At 44.5% G+C, this 16,898-nt stretch overlaps 1 protein-coding gene across 1 annotated transcript; it reads left to right on the top strand.

The window, feature by feature from the left end:
* The first annotated feature begins 3,765 nt into the window (after window positions 1-3,765).
* On the top strand, window positions 3,766-6,988 carry LOC125596325. Its single transcript, XM_048771509.1, has 6 exons — window positions 3,766-4,682; window positions 4,794-5,437; window positions 5,517-5,715; window positions 6,127-6,226; window positions 6,315-6,704; window positions 6,782-6,988. Exons 1-6 carry the CDS (start codon window positions 3,766-3,768, stop codon window positions 6,986-6,988), a joined length of 2,457 nt encoding a protein of 818 aa, XP_048627466.1.
* Window positions 6,989-16,898: the final 9,910 nt, after the last annotated feature.

Here is a 16,898-nt window from a genome sequence, read left to right as displayed (position 1 = left end):
ACGGAAGGCAGAGTCGAGTTCAAATTGGCCTACATGGTCTCCTCCCTGAGATGGCCAAAATTGCTCGATCACCTTCACAAAGGAAGAAGCCGGCGGCATTGATCAACCTCACTGCGACCCGCTCGTCATATAAGATTTAGAAGTCGGAAGGGTACTCGTCCACACGGGAAGCACGGTCAACGTAATCTTCTGCGACACTCTCAAGCAGATGAGCATCAAACTCGGAGAAGTAATTCCGACACCAAAACCACTCACGGGTTTTTCAGGCGAAGTATCGATGACTCTTTGATCGATCCAGTTGCCAGTCATGGCCAAGGAGATCACGAAAATCATCGAGTTCGCGGTAGTCGATCATCCCGCTATCTACAACGTGATCATGGGAACCCCATTGCTCAACGCCATGCAGGCAGTTCCGTCGACCTACCACCTGGGTCTCAAATTCCCAACCCCAAGCGGAGTCGCGGCTATCTGGGGATGCCAAAAATAGTCGCGGCTATGCTTCCTCGCAGAGCACAAGTTAAGGCAAATCACGACTTCTGCAGCTGCAAACGGCAAGCGCACGAAGATAGATCGATCTTCGGCCAAAAACGACCCAAGGAAAGACGAATTAAAATCATCTGCCGACGCAAACACATCGGACGTTGAAACTCAACACGAGTTCGAAGTCTACGCTACAACTCAACCGGAACATCCGGAAAATAGCGTTAACCCAGCCACGATCGACATGGTCAAGGCGGACATCGCGACATCTACCGCCGAGTAAAAACATTCACGGCATGAACCAGAACTACGAGATGGCTTGATCTACGTAGGCAGCTCATCAAAAGACGAGTTCAGCTATCCCCCTCTCTAAAAGGGGGGGGGGGGGGGAGTGGGTGCGTAAACTCGTATACTCCCACTTAGAAAATCTTCATCATTATAATCGAGTTTTTAGAAACTTCAAAAACTTTTACTGAAATATACGTTGCTCCGCTTTATCGAAAAACGTTTACGAGTCAGTTAAACACAAGAAACTTTCAGGACACGCCTGGAAACATTAAGACTCTTGTCTACGGCCTCATCCGGCCCAAAATTCGTAAAATTATCATCTTTCAAACATTCAAAGATACATGTATAATCTTCGAAACAACTGCGAGACGTCCCGACGAAGATAATACGAACAAATTGTCCGAACGCGACCACCAAAAACCTTACACCCCGTTCGTCGATTGGCCCCGACGAACACGCCAGCCGTCTTAAACAAACGCAATTCGATCATTCTTTTGATCTTCAAAAACGTCCAACACAAGGACGAAAGCGCGCTACAACAAAAATCCGAAATTTTGGTCCAGCGCTTCCAGTTAACTCTGAGAAGATGCTCGATTCGTACCATACAAGTCATATAAGCCGAGAACCTATCGCAGACTTTAAATCGGTACGAGTCAGGAAGAAATCGCAACAGGAAAAACGATAGCCGGCTAGTCACCGCACAAACCTTAACCGAAAGTAAACCTAGGTCTTGCCCTAAACCCAACGCTCTGGTCTCAAACATCTCAAGACATGATATCTAAAAGATACGAGATCCTAAAACCATGTCTCTCCGTTCGCATCTCGATGTTCCCGAAAATCATAAAGATAGGTAATTTTTTACGAGAATCACGAACGAACTAACAGATCGAACGTCTAATCGGAATTAAATGCGAGACGACAACTCATATTTACTTCGACCCTATTCAGGAAAATTCGAAACGGAACATTCATCATATAAATAACCCCGTAAAGCGGTAAGGGGATTCAAAGCCACCAACGGCCAGTCCCGATAAACAATAAAAATGGCCAAAATAGGCCCATACAAATCTCTCGGCCACACTCGGCCACAGACATAAAATATAAAGACGAGCATCTTTCTTTCGATAACTACTCCACCTCTCATAATCCAAAGTCAAAGTCCCCGGACAACGAAGCACCGAACGCATCCGCGGGACGATCCACTTCCTCGCCACCGTCAGGAAACCCGGTCGGAACCTCCTCGGTATCAGGGGAAACCGGGATGGAATCCCAGAACCCTTGAATCCGCTCATCGATCGAAGGGATGAGCGCCTCAGCGTGGGCACGTTCGTTCATGCCGCTCTTCATCAAGCTCATTTCCTCCTGGAACACATAGTCATCGGCTTGCGTCCTCCAAAGACTTCCGACTGAACCGCGGCACTCACGGAAATCACCCACCGAGGTAAAGGCGTTCTTGAGGTTCCCATACTCATCCTGGAATTGAGAGGCACGAGTCTTCATCACCTCGACGATTTCTCGTTTGCCTTTCCTTTCCGCCTTACGGACAGCCCGCGCATGATCATGAGTAAGTTGCGCTTCTCGCTCCAACATCTCGCCTTGCATGCAAGCGAGATCTCGTTCCGCTTTCTCCGCTTTAAAACGATAGACCATTGCCTCCCTATGGCTCGCTTCAATGGCCGAGCCAAGCAAGTTGAGGCCCTGCGAAACCAGTTAACGCATTGTAAGCATAAAAGGAAATACCTAGGCGATCACAAATATTTTCGAAAAAATCATACCCCATTGATTATTCGGGACCCTTCCGCGATGACTTTCGGCCTTGCCGACTCTTTCGCAGGTGGAGGAGCATCAAAACCCGGTGGCAGACCAGCAAAGAAATCATCGAAATCCAGAATAGGGACCTCGCTCGAGCCACTCCCGTCGCCATAAGCAAGGTTCGGATCCCATCCTGGAAGCATAGAATCATCCATCAAAAATTCTATGTCGCCAAGGTCGATATCCTTTCCCTTCCAAGAGCTCGACTCCGGCATAGCTGCTGGAGCTACAACGGGATCCTGGTCGTCAGGTTCGGAGTCGCTTCCCGCGTCCGCAACCGAGGCAGGACCAGGATGCACGAACCTCAGTGCCTTCCGAATCCTCTCCGGCTTAAAGGAAGTCCAAAAGAAGGGACCACTCCTAAGAAGATCCCTCACTGCAATGATGTCCTCGGGGAACGGAGCAAGAGGATTGATTAAAGGATGATCGTTCGGTAACCTCCGGAACAGTGGAATGCAACTCTCTTCGACAGACGCAGCGTCTATACCACTACAAGAAAGAAAGTCTTTTCTGACCGAGCTTCCGACCGATATTTTTTTGGTCGGAAATTTCCGACAGATTTCCAACAGAAATCTGATATGGTTAGAACTTTCCTACGGCTACAAAGTCGACAGAAAACGGTCAGAAATTTCTGATCGTTTTCCGACCGAACTTTGTCGTCGGATATCGGTCAGAAATTTCCAATTTGGAAATCAGTCAGAAACGGTCAAAAGTGGTCAGAAATGTTTCTTTAAATATCACGACGCCGGTCCTGGCTCATTCACAGATTCATCTCTAAAAAACAATTATCTACAATACAAAATGTCTTCCTCAAATCATAATGAATATTTTAGGTCTTGGATGGATCACAATCATCAAGATCCATCAACTGGACTTTTGACAGAAGAATTTGCGGAAGGTCTTCAACAATTCATGTCATTTGCGTCAAACCAGCCGAGGACTTTGGAAACGGGTAAGATGTACTGTCATTGTCCAATTTGTCAAAATCGTAGATTTGGTACAGTTAGTGGTGTATGGAAGCACTTATATAGTAGAGGATTTATGGCGGGTTATAAAGTTTGGTATTCGCATGGTGAAACTGATTCTATGGTGAATTTCGGTAGTGCTAGTGAAGAAGATAACATGGGGGGGGGGGGGTTAGGAGAACAACAAGGTGGCTTAGATGAACATATAGGAACTGTTCAAATGGTTAAAGATAGGTATAGAGTAGAGGAACCAAACTTTGAAGCGCAGAAATTTTATGATATGTTAGATGCAGCAAAACAACCGTTATATGATGGTTGTAGAGATGGTATTTCACCTCTTTCAGCTGCAACAAGGATGATGTCTATTAAAACAGATTATAACTTAAGCGAAGATTGTGTTGATGCGATAGCTGGTTTTGTGAAAGATATATTGCCGGAAGATAACCTTTCACCAGCTACCTATTATGAGATACAAAACTTAGTTTCAGGGTTGGGTTTGCCCTATCAAATGATAGATGTTTGCATCGACAACTGTATGCTATACTGGAGAAGGGATGTTGATCGTACTAGTTGTCGATTTTGTCACAAACCACGGTTTCAAAAAACAAGTCGAAAGACTAAAATCCCATATAAGAGAATGTGGTACTTGCCAATAACAGACCGACTAAAGAGGTTATACCAATCCAAACATACCGCCGATGCTATGAGATGGCATGGTGAACACAACAGCAACGGAGAAATTGCTCATCCATCAGACGCGAAAGCCTGGCAACATTTTCAGTCAGTGTATCCTAGTTTTGCATCTGAGAGAAGAAATGTTTACCTTGGATTAAGTACGGATGGATTCAACCCGTTCGGAAGCCATGGGAGACAATATTCTCTTTGGCCAGTTATTGTAACACCATACAATTTACCTCCATCATTGTGCATGAAACGAGAGTTTCTCTTTCTCACAATTCTAGTTCCTGGTCCTGCACATCCTAAAAGATCCCTTGATGTCTATTTGCAACCATTGATTCATGAGTTGAAAATGCTATGGGCCGAAGGAGTTGAAGTGTATGATATATCTGCTAGGCAGAATTTTATAATGCGTGCAGTGCTTATGTGGACCATAAGTGACTTTCCCGCATACGGAATGTTATCTGGATGGACAACACATGGAAGATTAGCGTGTCCCTACTGTCAAGATAACACAGATGCGTTTCAACTGAAGAATGGAAGGAAGACATGTTGGTTTGATTGTCATAGACGATATCTACCCCACGACCATCCGTATCGAAAAAGCACTACTTTGTTTACTAAGAACAAAAAGGTGTTTGATGGTCCGCCACCAGAAATAGATGGAAAATCTATCCTGACTGAACTCAGAGATTTTGGTGTGGAATCGACAGCTAAATGTGGGGGAAATGGGCATGACCCAGTTTATGGATATGGCGAACATCACAACTGGCACAAGAAAAGTATTTTTTGGAAGTTGCCGTATTGGGAGAACCATCTACTTAGGCATAATTTAGATGTGATGCATATAGAGAAGAATATATTTGACAACATCATGAATACCATTCTCAATGTCAAGGGAAAGATGAAAGACAACCTGAAGTCCATATTAGACTTCCCAGATATATGTGCCCGGGAATCTCTCCACGTGGATGGGAGAGGAAGACTTCCAATGCCTATTTATCGGTTAGATGCAGCTGCAAAGCAAGAGTTCTTCGACTGGATTATAGATAGCGTCAAATTGCCAGATGGATATGCGTCAAATCTAAGGAACTATGTTAATCGCGAAGAAGGAAAGTTTTCTGGTTTGAAAAGTCATGATTGTCATGTCATGATGCAGCGTCTTCTCCCATTTTGCTTCGCTGGTCTTCTTCCAAAACATGTACATGAAGCAGGTAAATTTAGTATTTAATAACTTCTTCACCTGTTACATAGTATCTTTTCATATCTAACATAATTTTTTCTTTGTTACAGGAATAGCAGCTTTCTTTCGAGATTTGTGCTCGAGATCATTAACAGCAGATGGAATTAGAAACTTGAAAGAAATGATTCCGATAATCCAATGTAATGTCCAGAAGATTTTTCCACCTTTCTTTTTTGATGTTATGGAGCATCTTCCAATCCATCTCCCTCGAGAAGCAGAACTTGGGGGCCCGGTTCAATATCGATGGATGTACCTGGTTGAGCGTTCTATGTATCATTTCAAGCAGAAAGTGAAAAATTTAAGCCGAGTTGAGGGTTCTATTGTTTCACAAAGCATCAATGAGGAAACATCCCAGTTCGCTGCTTACTATTTTGCCCCATAAGTACAAACTAAAAGTCGAAAACCATCAAGACATGATGATGGAGGGCAGAGAACAGTTTATCCCGTCGAGGTGCCTACCATATTTTCCCAAATTGGTCGATTAAGTGGAAAAGGAAAAAGTAGAAGACTCACCGAACAAGAGCACATGCACTTACATAAGTACATTTTAGCAAACTGCAAAGAAGTAATGACATACGAAAGGTAGTTATGTTTTAGTATGATATATTAAGAATCCTATTTTGTAAATAAATTTGTAACTAATTATGATTTCAATGGCAGGATTTACATGGAGCAAATAAGGGGTGCATATCCTAATTACACTGAAGATCAGCTTTCTGCACTAAAAGAAAACGAGTTTGTAAATTGGCTAAAATTCTATGTAAGTTTTTCAAATCTATTCTCTATTACTTCTGAATTTTTGATTTTTTGTACATGGTGCATTACTTAAATTTGTGACTACTATGCAGGTAAGGTTTCTCTTGTCTAGAGGAGATCCTATTCAGCCATGGTTAGAGGAGTTGGCCCTTGGTCCCAAATTTGTTGCTGTGTCGTACCCGATGTATTGCACGCGTGGATATGCTTTTAAGATTTTCAGCGAAAACACTACGCAGCCAACTATAAATCATGGTATATCTGCTAGATCTGGCGAAGTAATCTACTATGGTATTTTGCGTGAGATATTGGAGATTCACTATCCGGGGATCCTTAATTTGAGGTGTGTTGCCTTCTTTGCTGATTGGTACAACCCGATCGTTGGATATGGTGTACGAATTGACGAGTTTGGAGTAACATCAGTTCATTCCAGAAGAAGTCTTGCAAACTATGATCCGTTCATTCTGGCTTCACAAGCTGATCAAGTAACTTATATTCGGTATCCTCGTGTGAGGAATAAACAAGACCCTTGGGTCACCGTGACCCATATAACTCCACGGAGAAATTGGAAGGAGTTTCGGATACGGCTGCGATGCAACAATCCTCGAGCAGTGCCATAGGTGATCTTCATGTTGATGGAAGCGAAATCGATCTTGTTGTTGATTTTACTGGTGTAGGTGACAACGAAGTATTCTCAGATTCGGAGTCGGAGAAAGGAGAATTCAACGAAGACTCGGTTTCTTCAGAATATTCATCAAATTCGGATTAATTAAAACTTTTATAAGTTAGAAAGATATTATATATTTTGTAATGTTTAAGAGAAAATATTTTTTAGTAAGTCTGAGTACTTTTTAGAAATTTTTTCATATGTTTTATTTTATTTTAATGAATGTTTCAAAGCGGATTTTTTTTTTAAAAACAAAATCTTCAATATTTTTTAAAAACTTTTATAAGTTAGAAAGATATTATATATTTTGTAATATTTAAGAGAAAATATTTTTTAGTAAGTTTGAGTACTTTTAAATAAAATATTTTTCATATGTTTTATTTTATTTTAATGAATGATTCAAAGCGGATTTTTTTTTAAAAAAATATTCAATTTCCGACGGATTTCTGACTGACCTCGGTCGGAATGTTCTGACCGATTTCCAACCATTATGGTGGTCGGAAAGCGTTATATATAAATCCAGAAACGCATTAACCCTAATCCGTATCCTCCCCCTCTCGACGAAATCGCCTCCTTGTTTCATCCCCGTCGATCTCGACCTGCGTCGATCTCCCCCTCCATTCTGCGTCGCTCTCCCCCGCCGTTCTCCGTCGCTCTCCCCCGCCGTTCTCCGTCGATCTCGCCGTCCCTTCATTCCCATCTCTCTACCTCTCTCTCTCTCTCTCGAAAATCTCAGCCGAAAGAAGTAAGTTTTATGAGTTTCATTTGTTTAGTTTAGGTTTTAGGGCAAATGATTTCTCGTTATGATGTTGATAGCTTCTTGTCCTGCTTCGTCTGAATGCTTGATTATCGGTTTTGATTATGGAAAAAATTCCCGTCTATGATTTTGATAGATTCTTGGTCTGCTTCGTGTGAATGAATCATCGGTTTTGATTTTGTCAAATGATTTTTTGTGTATGATGTTGATAGCTTCTTATAGGTTGTGGTAATTAAAACTCTAAAAGTACATAGATTTTGATCGGTTATGTTGTTAACTCTCTGTCAAAAACATTTCATTTCTTGTTCTAAGTGTTAATTTTTTTTTAACTCGAGGTCTGTTGCGGATTTTCTCGCCGGTTCTTTTTCCATCTTCCTCATCTGCTGGTCTGGGTTCCCCGGCTGCACAAGGAACAAGTGTCCCTCAGCCACAGCCAGCATCAATCATCGAGGATAGGTTACTGAACGAGTTGTTGCTGGCACCAGGACGAGAGTTGCTTCCTAAGCTGAGCCCAAATGGAGAACCAAATACTAGCTGGTAAATTTTTACTCTTAATCTAATCATTTCTGTTTTGCTATGTGCTTATGTATTCATTGTTTATAGGTTTAGGCGAAGAAATAGCAATGCAATTTGCAAGTCGATTTTGAAATGCTTTCACAGTCTCCTTGAGTTGCCTTATCCGACGTATGCACATGTTCCATTAGAAATTCAGAAGATGTGGCTCCGTTCATTTGCGGTAATGTCTTTTTGTAATGTAAATGTCCGCTTGGTTACAGATTAATTTCGACTTATGCATATGTTTGTTGTGTTTGCATGTTCATTGCAGCAAGATTGGAACTGGGACCCTGCTTTCACCAATGATGTGCGGACAGCCTTTAATTTGCAGGCTAGAAAGCAGTACACGAGCAACGTGACTGAGTGGAAGAAAAAGTGGAGGCTGAAGAAGGATAAACCCATATGTCTGAATCAAGATGTGTGGGACGGGTTTAAAGCCTATTGGCAGCTCGATGCTACTGCACATATTGCAGCTACCAATTCTGTTAATAGAAGAAGCAAGCGTGGTGGAAAAGGTGAAGCAGTACACAATGGTGGTGCTAAGACACGAGAGGAACGTGAGATAGAAATGGTAAGCGGTATTTTTTTTTTCAACTTTATTAATTTCATCATATACATTGAACTGATACTCTTATATCATTTGTGTGTTTATTGGAAGACTGCTGAAAGGGGTGGTGTGCCACCAGATTGGTTAGAATTGATGAGGGATATGCACACCAATAAACAAACCGGTGAGGTGCAAGATCCTGTTGCGAGAGAGCTGTTGGCAACTCTGAGTAAGCTGAAGGAGGACAAAGAAGCACAACTTCAGCAGTCTCATCAGTTGTCTGCGAATGATGGATCTACAGCTTCTAACATGCTGTCCCGCGAAGAGATCAACCAACTGGTTCTCGAGGTATGTCTACTTTATGTGGTCAGTTGTTTTTTTTTTTCTCCAGCCTATAACTTAGAATTTTAGGATTCGTTCTCAAGCTCCTAATATAGGTTTGGTTTCACTTCAGTAGAACTGTCAGTTTGAATTCAGTTAAAGGTTGTGTGACTTTTATATATAGCAAAACAGAAACCGAGTCAGTTTATTTCTTCTTCAGTTAGATGTTGGATCGGTTACTTCAAATCCAGCTGCTTGAATATTAACATGTTATATTTATAGTTCTCATAAAATTTTAAAATCTTTCTACTCTTCTTTTGTAGAATGTTCGTATTAAGAAGGGTCGTCGGTATGGTATCGTTCGTACCTCTGAAGCTATCTCAACCTCATCATCTCAGCTCTCTGTTTCTTCCTCGAGTATTGTTCAGTACATGGAGCGGATGAAGACAGAGCTTGATGAAGAGCGGTCATGTCATGTCCCCGATCCTAGATAGGATCACCCGGACGGGCCATGGTGCGGGGAAACGCACCAGTCAGGTCATTGGACCTTGAGACAAGCGTATCATGGCCCTGAATGAAGGTTAAGGGCATCAGTCAGCTGAGGCTTAACCAGGATACGATGGAAACAAGGGTAAAGGAGTTGAGTGAGTGTTTAGGCAGCTGGACGAGTGTTGGTTTGAGTTCAATCAGCTCGGTTCAGCTGGTATTCAGTTCACCATGATCTGTTCAGCTCACAGGAGCTGGTGGACTAGCTCACTCAGCTGGGAACAGCTGGAGGTCAGCTCAATCCGGTGAACGGTGCGTTCTGGTTCGGATCAGTGTGGACGAGTCCGGGACGGTTACTGGGCGAGCCGGGTGTCCGGGTGCAGGACGGTTCGACCAAATTGGTCTTAGGCTTGGGACAGGGAGTGGGCAAGCTTCCAGAGTGTGAGCTGAGGCTCAGTGATCGATTTGTCAAAGGAAGAAAAGGGGAGAAACCGCCAATGGGCGGTTATGGGACGGTTATGGGACGGTTTTGGGAAGAAGGGATGTGATTTTTGGTAACTGTTCACCCAGGCGGTTGGGGACAGTTTAAGTCGTCCTCTCTCTCTCATTTCTGCCATTCTGGTCGATTTTTACTCACTTTCACACAGAGAGAAACACAGAGAAAATTCAAGAGAGAAAGAGAGACACAAACCTTGGATTGGCCGATTTGATCCAAGAGATTGTTCTTGAGTGTTCCTGGTGTGTTTGGGCGTGTGATCAAGAGGATGGATTTGAGGCAGAAATACAAGGAGAAGGCAAAGGAGAAAGAGAAGAAAGTCGCCCCTGGAGACCGAACTCCTAAGGTGAGAGGTGTGGCCAAGAGTAACCGGAGAAGGCCGCGGATGATGGCCGTGTGAGTCTGGCCGGTTTGGATCGATTGGCCACTCCTTACTCTGACTTCTTCTACTCTGTTTTCTTCATATATATTGTACTATGGATTGTTTTATGATATTACAGGGAAGGATCTATCGATCTTAAGGCCTTGGCCTGATCAAATCCCCATGAAAGCCCCTTGTTCTTGTGTGGGCTGTTCATGGCCGAGATCACTATGATCTGAGCCAGTTCTTTTGAATCTGATTATGGGAATATTTTTCTTCTGAATTGTCATGATTTATCATGAATTTTATTTGGTATTTGGATCTCTTTTTAAAGGGGTCAGATTTGACATTTTTGATGATTGTTCTTGACTAGATTGGATCCGACCATGCAATGTGAACTGATTCTTGTTTTGTAATCTAACCTTGTGATTGTGTGTTTGTTTGTGTTGGATCCAGGACCAGAAATGGACCGTGGTAAGGGAAAAGCACCATGAGGACCGCGGCCATGGGAAGATGGGTGGTGATTGGGTTGATTCTGAAAATTGTGTAATTATTGTAGCCTATTGTGCAACTTGTGAACTTATGCGATTCTAGTGTGTGATCTATTTATTAGGATGATGAATGATGTATGAACCTTGGTTATTATCTATGAAATATCTATTTGCCCTAGTCGATGTTGGATTGTTTAAGTGTGAATGTTGGAAACTCAAAACTCTGAAAAAGACTTAGAATTATTTAACACTTGAACTAGAATATGTAAATGAAACTGGTTGCATTGTTTGGTGAGGCCGCGGTCTGGTTGGATTGGGGAATCCAGGATCGGGTCTTACAAGTTGGTATCAGAGCCTTCTTGATTCTAGGATTTGTTGGGTTATTGGTTCACCACACACTTGGCCGTTTGGACTCATGGTGAGATTGTTGGGTTCTAAGTAATCTTTTGTACTGATTAACTTAGGAGTGATTGAGGTTGTGTGTTCAGTTGTGGACTAACCTTTTGTTTGTGTTTGTGTTTGTAACTCCTAAGGGTACAAGAAGGTATAAATCTCGGAAAGGAAAGGAGGCAACTGGAGCGTCTGGAGCAGTGGGGCAGGATGGTGCTGAACAGACCGGAGTGTTACCAGCTGGAACCATTCCAACCACAGTGCTACCCGCTCTGGTGGAGCAGGTGGACAATGCAACCGGACTTCCAGTGGGTCCAACTCTTCCTACTGAGGTTAATGAAACTAATGTGGACGAGCAGCAAGAGCAAGTCCATGGAGACGATACTGGGTCGTCCAACGTTGGTGCTGGGAGTGGCCAGAATGTTGATGCAAACAATGTTCGGGTCACTGGTGCCGAGGAGGTCATTGAGCCGACCATAAGGGGCTTGGTGGAGGCTATGCAGATCATGGGAGCTCAGATAGCCTCCTTGACACAGGCGTTCACACCATTGGTGAACTCGTCCGTGGGACAGGCTAATCCCCGGTTTGGGTTGCTGCTGGAGTGGCTGATGTTGGTGCTAGCCGTGTGGCTGAGGTGATTGAGATAGACCCACCGGTCAGGCCAGTGCATGGTATGGACTACCTGAAGGTGCTGGAGCATATCTCCAAGTTGGGAACCAAACACTTTGCTGGAAGTGTTGATCCTATGGAGGCGGACGAGTGGAGAACCAGGTTGGTTCGAAACTTCAAGTCCACACGATGTCCTGAGGATTACCAGAAGGACATAGCAGTACACTTCCTGGAGGGAGATGCACATAATTGGTGGTTAGCTTTGGACAAGCGTACCAATGGTACCATTGAGCACTTTGCTGACTTTGAGGTTGAGTTCAACCATAAGTACTTTCCTGCTGAGGCGTGGGATCGTTTGGAGTCCAAGTTCCTGGACTTGACTCAGGGACGGAGGACTGTTCGTGAGTATGAAGAAGAGTTCAACCGACTCAGGAGGTATGTGGGAAGAGAACTGGAGGATGAGAAGGTTCAAGTCCGAAGGTTCATCCGAGGCCTAAGGGTGGAACTTCGAACCTACTGTTCTGTTTGTAAGTTCCACACGGTTTCTGAGTTGGTTGAGAGGATGGCCTTGCAGGAGACCAACCTCACCGAGGAGGGTAAGCAGAAGCTGAAGAGTTTGGTGGTATCCTCGTGTCAGAGTGGTGACAAGAAGAGGAAGAGGGACTCGACCGAGGAGGGTAAAACCTCAAGTGGTATGTCAGAGTGCCCTAAGTGTGGTCGATACCACGGTGGAGAGTGCTGGAAGGCCATGGGTGCCTGTACTCGATGTGGTAAGATGGATCACTCAGCCAAGGATTGTCCAAGCCCGTTGGGTGAGTCCAGGACCTGTCACCACTGCAGCCAGAAGAGCCACTACCGCAGGGATTGCCCTAAGTTGCAAGGCAACCAAAGTAAGGGACGTGGAGAGGCTAGCAGGCCAGTCCAGGGACGAGGCCAGACCTCAACACCTCGTGTGTATGAGCAATCCAAGGATGTGGATGGGACTCAGCCTTTCCAAGCGATCACTGGTAACATTCTAGACTACTACTTTTACAATTCCAGTAGAATTGCATGGTATGGAACCTAGGATGGATAGATATACTTTGATGGGTCTTGTGTAGGGACCTTAAGTATTGGTAGTGTGGAAACACACACATTATTTGATATTGGAGCTACACATAGTTTTGTAAGTCCAAGTATGATAGGAAAAGGTTTGTTCCAGTATGGAACATGGGATGGTCCTGAACGAGTGAGTGCGGCCGGAGGGCAAGTTATGAACTCACTCGGTCTGGTTAAGGACATCCCTGTGGTGATCTTGGATAGGCCGATGCCTATCGATCTGATTGTTGTCCCCCTCAAGCATCATGAAGTTATCTTGGGCATGGACTGGTTGGGAAAGTATCGGGCAACTCTAGATTGTCACCGGGGAAGGGTGCAACTTGAGAACGAGTTTGGACCCCCGATTAAGTACCAAGGAATCAAGCCAACCTCTTGTAGTTTGGTGGTTTCAGCAGTCCAAGTAGAACGGATGCTTGGAAATGGTTGTGAGGCCTTTTTGGCTACCATTTACACTGATGAGGTTGTAGGGGCCTGTGACCCAGAGGGTATACCGTTTGTTCGGGAATTTCAGGATGTGTTTGGGGCACTACAGGGCATTCCCCCTGATAGGGCTGACCCATTCATCATTGAATTGGAACCTGGAACGGCCCCATTATCAAAAAGTCCATATAGAATGGCACCAGCTGAGATGGCAGAGCTGAAGAAGCAACTTGAGGAGTTCCTTGAGAAGGGGTTCATACGCCCTAGTGTATCACCTTGGGGAGCACCAGTCCTATTTGTTAAGAAAAAGGATGGTAGCTTTAGGTTGTGCATTGATTATAGGGGTTTGAACAGGGTGACTGTGAAGAACAAGTACCCTTTACCCATGATTGATGAGTTGTTGGATCAACTCCGTGGAGCCAAGTGGTTCTCCAAGATTGACTTGGCCTCTGGGTATCATCAGATCCCCATTGCACCAGATGATGTGAGGAAGACAGCGTTCCGAACTAGGTATGGCCACTATGAGTTTGTGGTTATGCCGTTCGGACTGACCAATGCACCTGCTGCATTCATGAAGATGATGAACGACATCTTCAGGGAATACTTGGACGAGTTTGTGATCATCTTCATTGATGATATACTCGTGTATTCCAAGACAAAGGAGGACCATGAAAGACACCTTAGGGCGGTGTTGGGCCGCCTGAGAGAACAGAAGCTCTTTGCTAAGCTAAGCAAGTGTAGTTTCTGGCAGAAGAGCATTGGGTTCCTTGGACATGTGGTGTCTGATAAAGGAGGATCAAGATAAGATCAAATGTATCCAGGAATGGCCACAGCCAAAGAATGCTACGGAAGTTAGAAGCTTCTTAGGGTTGGCTGGTTATTACAGGAAATATGTCAAGGGGTTCTCGAGCATAGCTCAACCTATGACTAAGCTGACAGGCAAGGACGTGAGGTTCACATGGTCTGAGGAGTGTGCGAAAAGTTTTGCAGCACTCAAGAACATGTTGACTAATGCACCTGTCCTGGTGTTGCCTGAGGCTGATCAGCCTTATGTGGTGTATACGGATGCATCCATAACCGGTCTTGGTTGTGTTTTGACACAACATGGGAAGGTGATAGCCTATGCTTCCCGACAGTTAAGGAAGCATGAGGGTAACTATCCGACCCATGATTTGGAGATGGCTGCAGTAGTATTTGCATTAAAGATATGGAGATCATATCTTTATGGTGCCAGGGTGCAAATACTCACAGACCATAAGAGCTTGAAGTACATATTCACTCAGCCTGAGTTAAACTTAAGGCAGAGGAGGTGGATGGAGTTTGTTGCAGATTATGATCTGGACATAGCTTATCATCCTGGGAAAGCTAACCTAGTGGCTGATGCTTTGAGCGGCAGAAGGGCTGCAGTGTCATCTGAGAGGGAGGCGGATGAACTGGAAGGGATGATCAGGTCCTTGAACCTCAACACCTTGGTTGGTTCAGATGAGCCATTGGGGTTGGAGGCAGTGAACCAGGCCGATCTCCTGACCAGGATCAGGCAAGCACAGGGCCTGGATGAAAATCTAAAGAAGGTAGCCGCCAATGAGAAGACCGAGTACCAGACAACTGACAATGGTACCATCTTGGTCAATGGGAGGGTCAGTGTTCCTAATGATAAGGAACTCAAAGAAGAGATTATGAGACAGGCTCATAAGTCTAAGTTTTCAGTTCATCCTGGACTGAACAAGATGTATAGGGATCTGAAAAGGTACTACCATTGGGTGAGGATGAAATCTGATGTTGCAGAGTGGGTGGCTAAGTGTCCCACTTGTCAACTGGTGAAGGCAGAACATCAGGTTCCCAGTGGTCTACTTCAGAACCTACCCATACCATAATGGAAATGGGATCACATCACAATGGATTTTATGACTGGGTTTCCCACGACCAGGAATAAGAAAGATGCAGTATGGGTTGTGGTTGATCGGCGGACCAAGTTGCTCGAGCCAAAGCTCGGTCGCTACGTAGCGACCGAGTTCGAGCCAAAGCTTGGTCGCTACATAGCGACCGGGCTTGAGCCAAAGTTCGGTCATTGCATAGCGATCGAGCTCTTCCGAACATCGATACAACACCAGTCCATGCATTCTCGTCAAACCTTCAAATGCCATCTCCCGAAGACCATAGCAAGCTCAGTCCATGCTTTCCGCTATTCTAAATCATCGATCAGACTTTGCGAATTTAAAACCGCGGAAAATTCATTTTTTATCAAAAGAACTCGTAGTAAACGTGTCAAGTCGGAAGACGGCCCAAAGTGACCTAAAACACGACTCGAGGCCCATCCTACGATTTCTTAACCAAAAGCCCGTAAACCACAACACGGTTAATGCTTGGTCCACAAGGAAGGATAAATTTCAAGTTTCCACGGATAAATACAGAAGTTTTGAAGATAATTGTGAAGATCGGGAAAAATGGAATATCTCCATTTTTATGCTATGACGGCTTAAGGGCAGAAGAGTAAAAGCGTAAACCGACCTTGGAGCTAGTATATAAGGAGTCCTGGGCGAGGAGCATGGAGGAGAACTTTTTCAGAGCAAACTTAGCACTTAGAGCAATTTAGGCATTTTTCCGTTTTTGTTATTTCGAGCTGCGACTCAATTAGGTTTAACCGTCTTAGGGTTGCTAGAACTACATCACTAGGATCCAGGTCAATGCGTTCGGCTTCATTATCCTCCGAGTCCTTTGCAGGGGGCGGAAGACTTTCAGGGTTCCCCTTTTCGATGGGAGATTTCTCGCTAGGGTTTTGACTGGAAGGTCATTCCCGCGCGACTCCTGATCTGTCGAGTGGGGTAGCGAAGTTGAGCCTCTTCCCGCAGATTTTGGTGGTTCCGCGGGGACGGATTGCTTGGGTCCTTGCCGTTAAGGTTTCAACCTGTTTGGTCAAGGTATTCACGAGCTTATCCTGTTCTTCCGACCTTTTCTCATATGTGGCGAACATCTTTTTAAACTCCTCGAGCGTCGCGGCGTTGGCTTGTGCGTTGGCCGCAGATACGTCCGCTGCTGGAGTGTGGAGATCGGTGTCGCTACCTCCGTTAAGGGGAGTCTGCACGTTATCCGCGTCGTTAGTTGACATGTCTGATTGAGTGTGATGTGGCTTTTGCGGGTTAGATTGATCCGTACTCCCCCTCCTTCTAGCGCCAAACTGTGGGAACCGAAATTCACACTGTTGATTTCCGTTTAAATAAGGAAACTAGGAAAACTCTAATTTCCCAGAGGACCCGGATATCTGCTAAATACCACACGTCAAGCAATCAGAACACGAGAATAACAACGATAAAGTATAAGAAATCGAAGAAGAGAGCAAAGAAGATCTTATTTCCGAATTTGCGTATGAGCGTTACAACAAGGTATAGGCCTGGGCTCGAGAGCTGTCGGCGAGATTCCTAGTTCTAGCAACCCTAAGACGGCTAAACCTAATTGAGTCGCAGCTCAAAATAACAAAAACGGA

Source organism: Brassica napus, unplaced genomic scaffold, assembly GCF_020379485.1.
Source record: "Brassica napus cultivar Da-Ae unplaced genomic scaffold, Da-Ae ScsIHWf_1183;HRSCAF=1698, whole genome shotgun sequence".
Classification (NCBI taxonomy): Eukaryota; Viridiplantae; Streptophyta; class Magnoliopsida; order Brassicales; family Brassicaceae; genus Brassica; species Brassica napus.
This window is presented reverse-complemented; position numbering and strand designations above follow the sequence as displayed.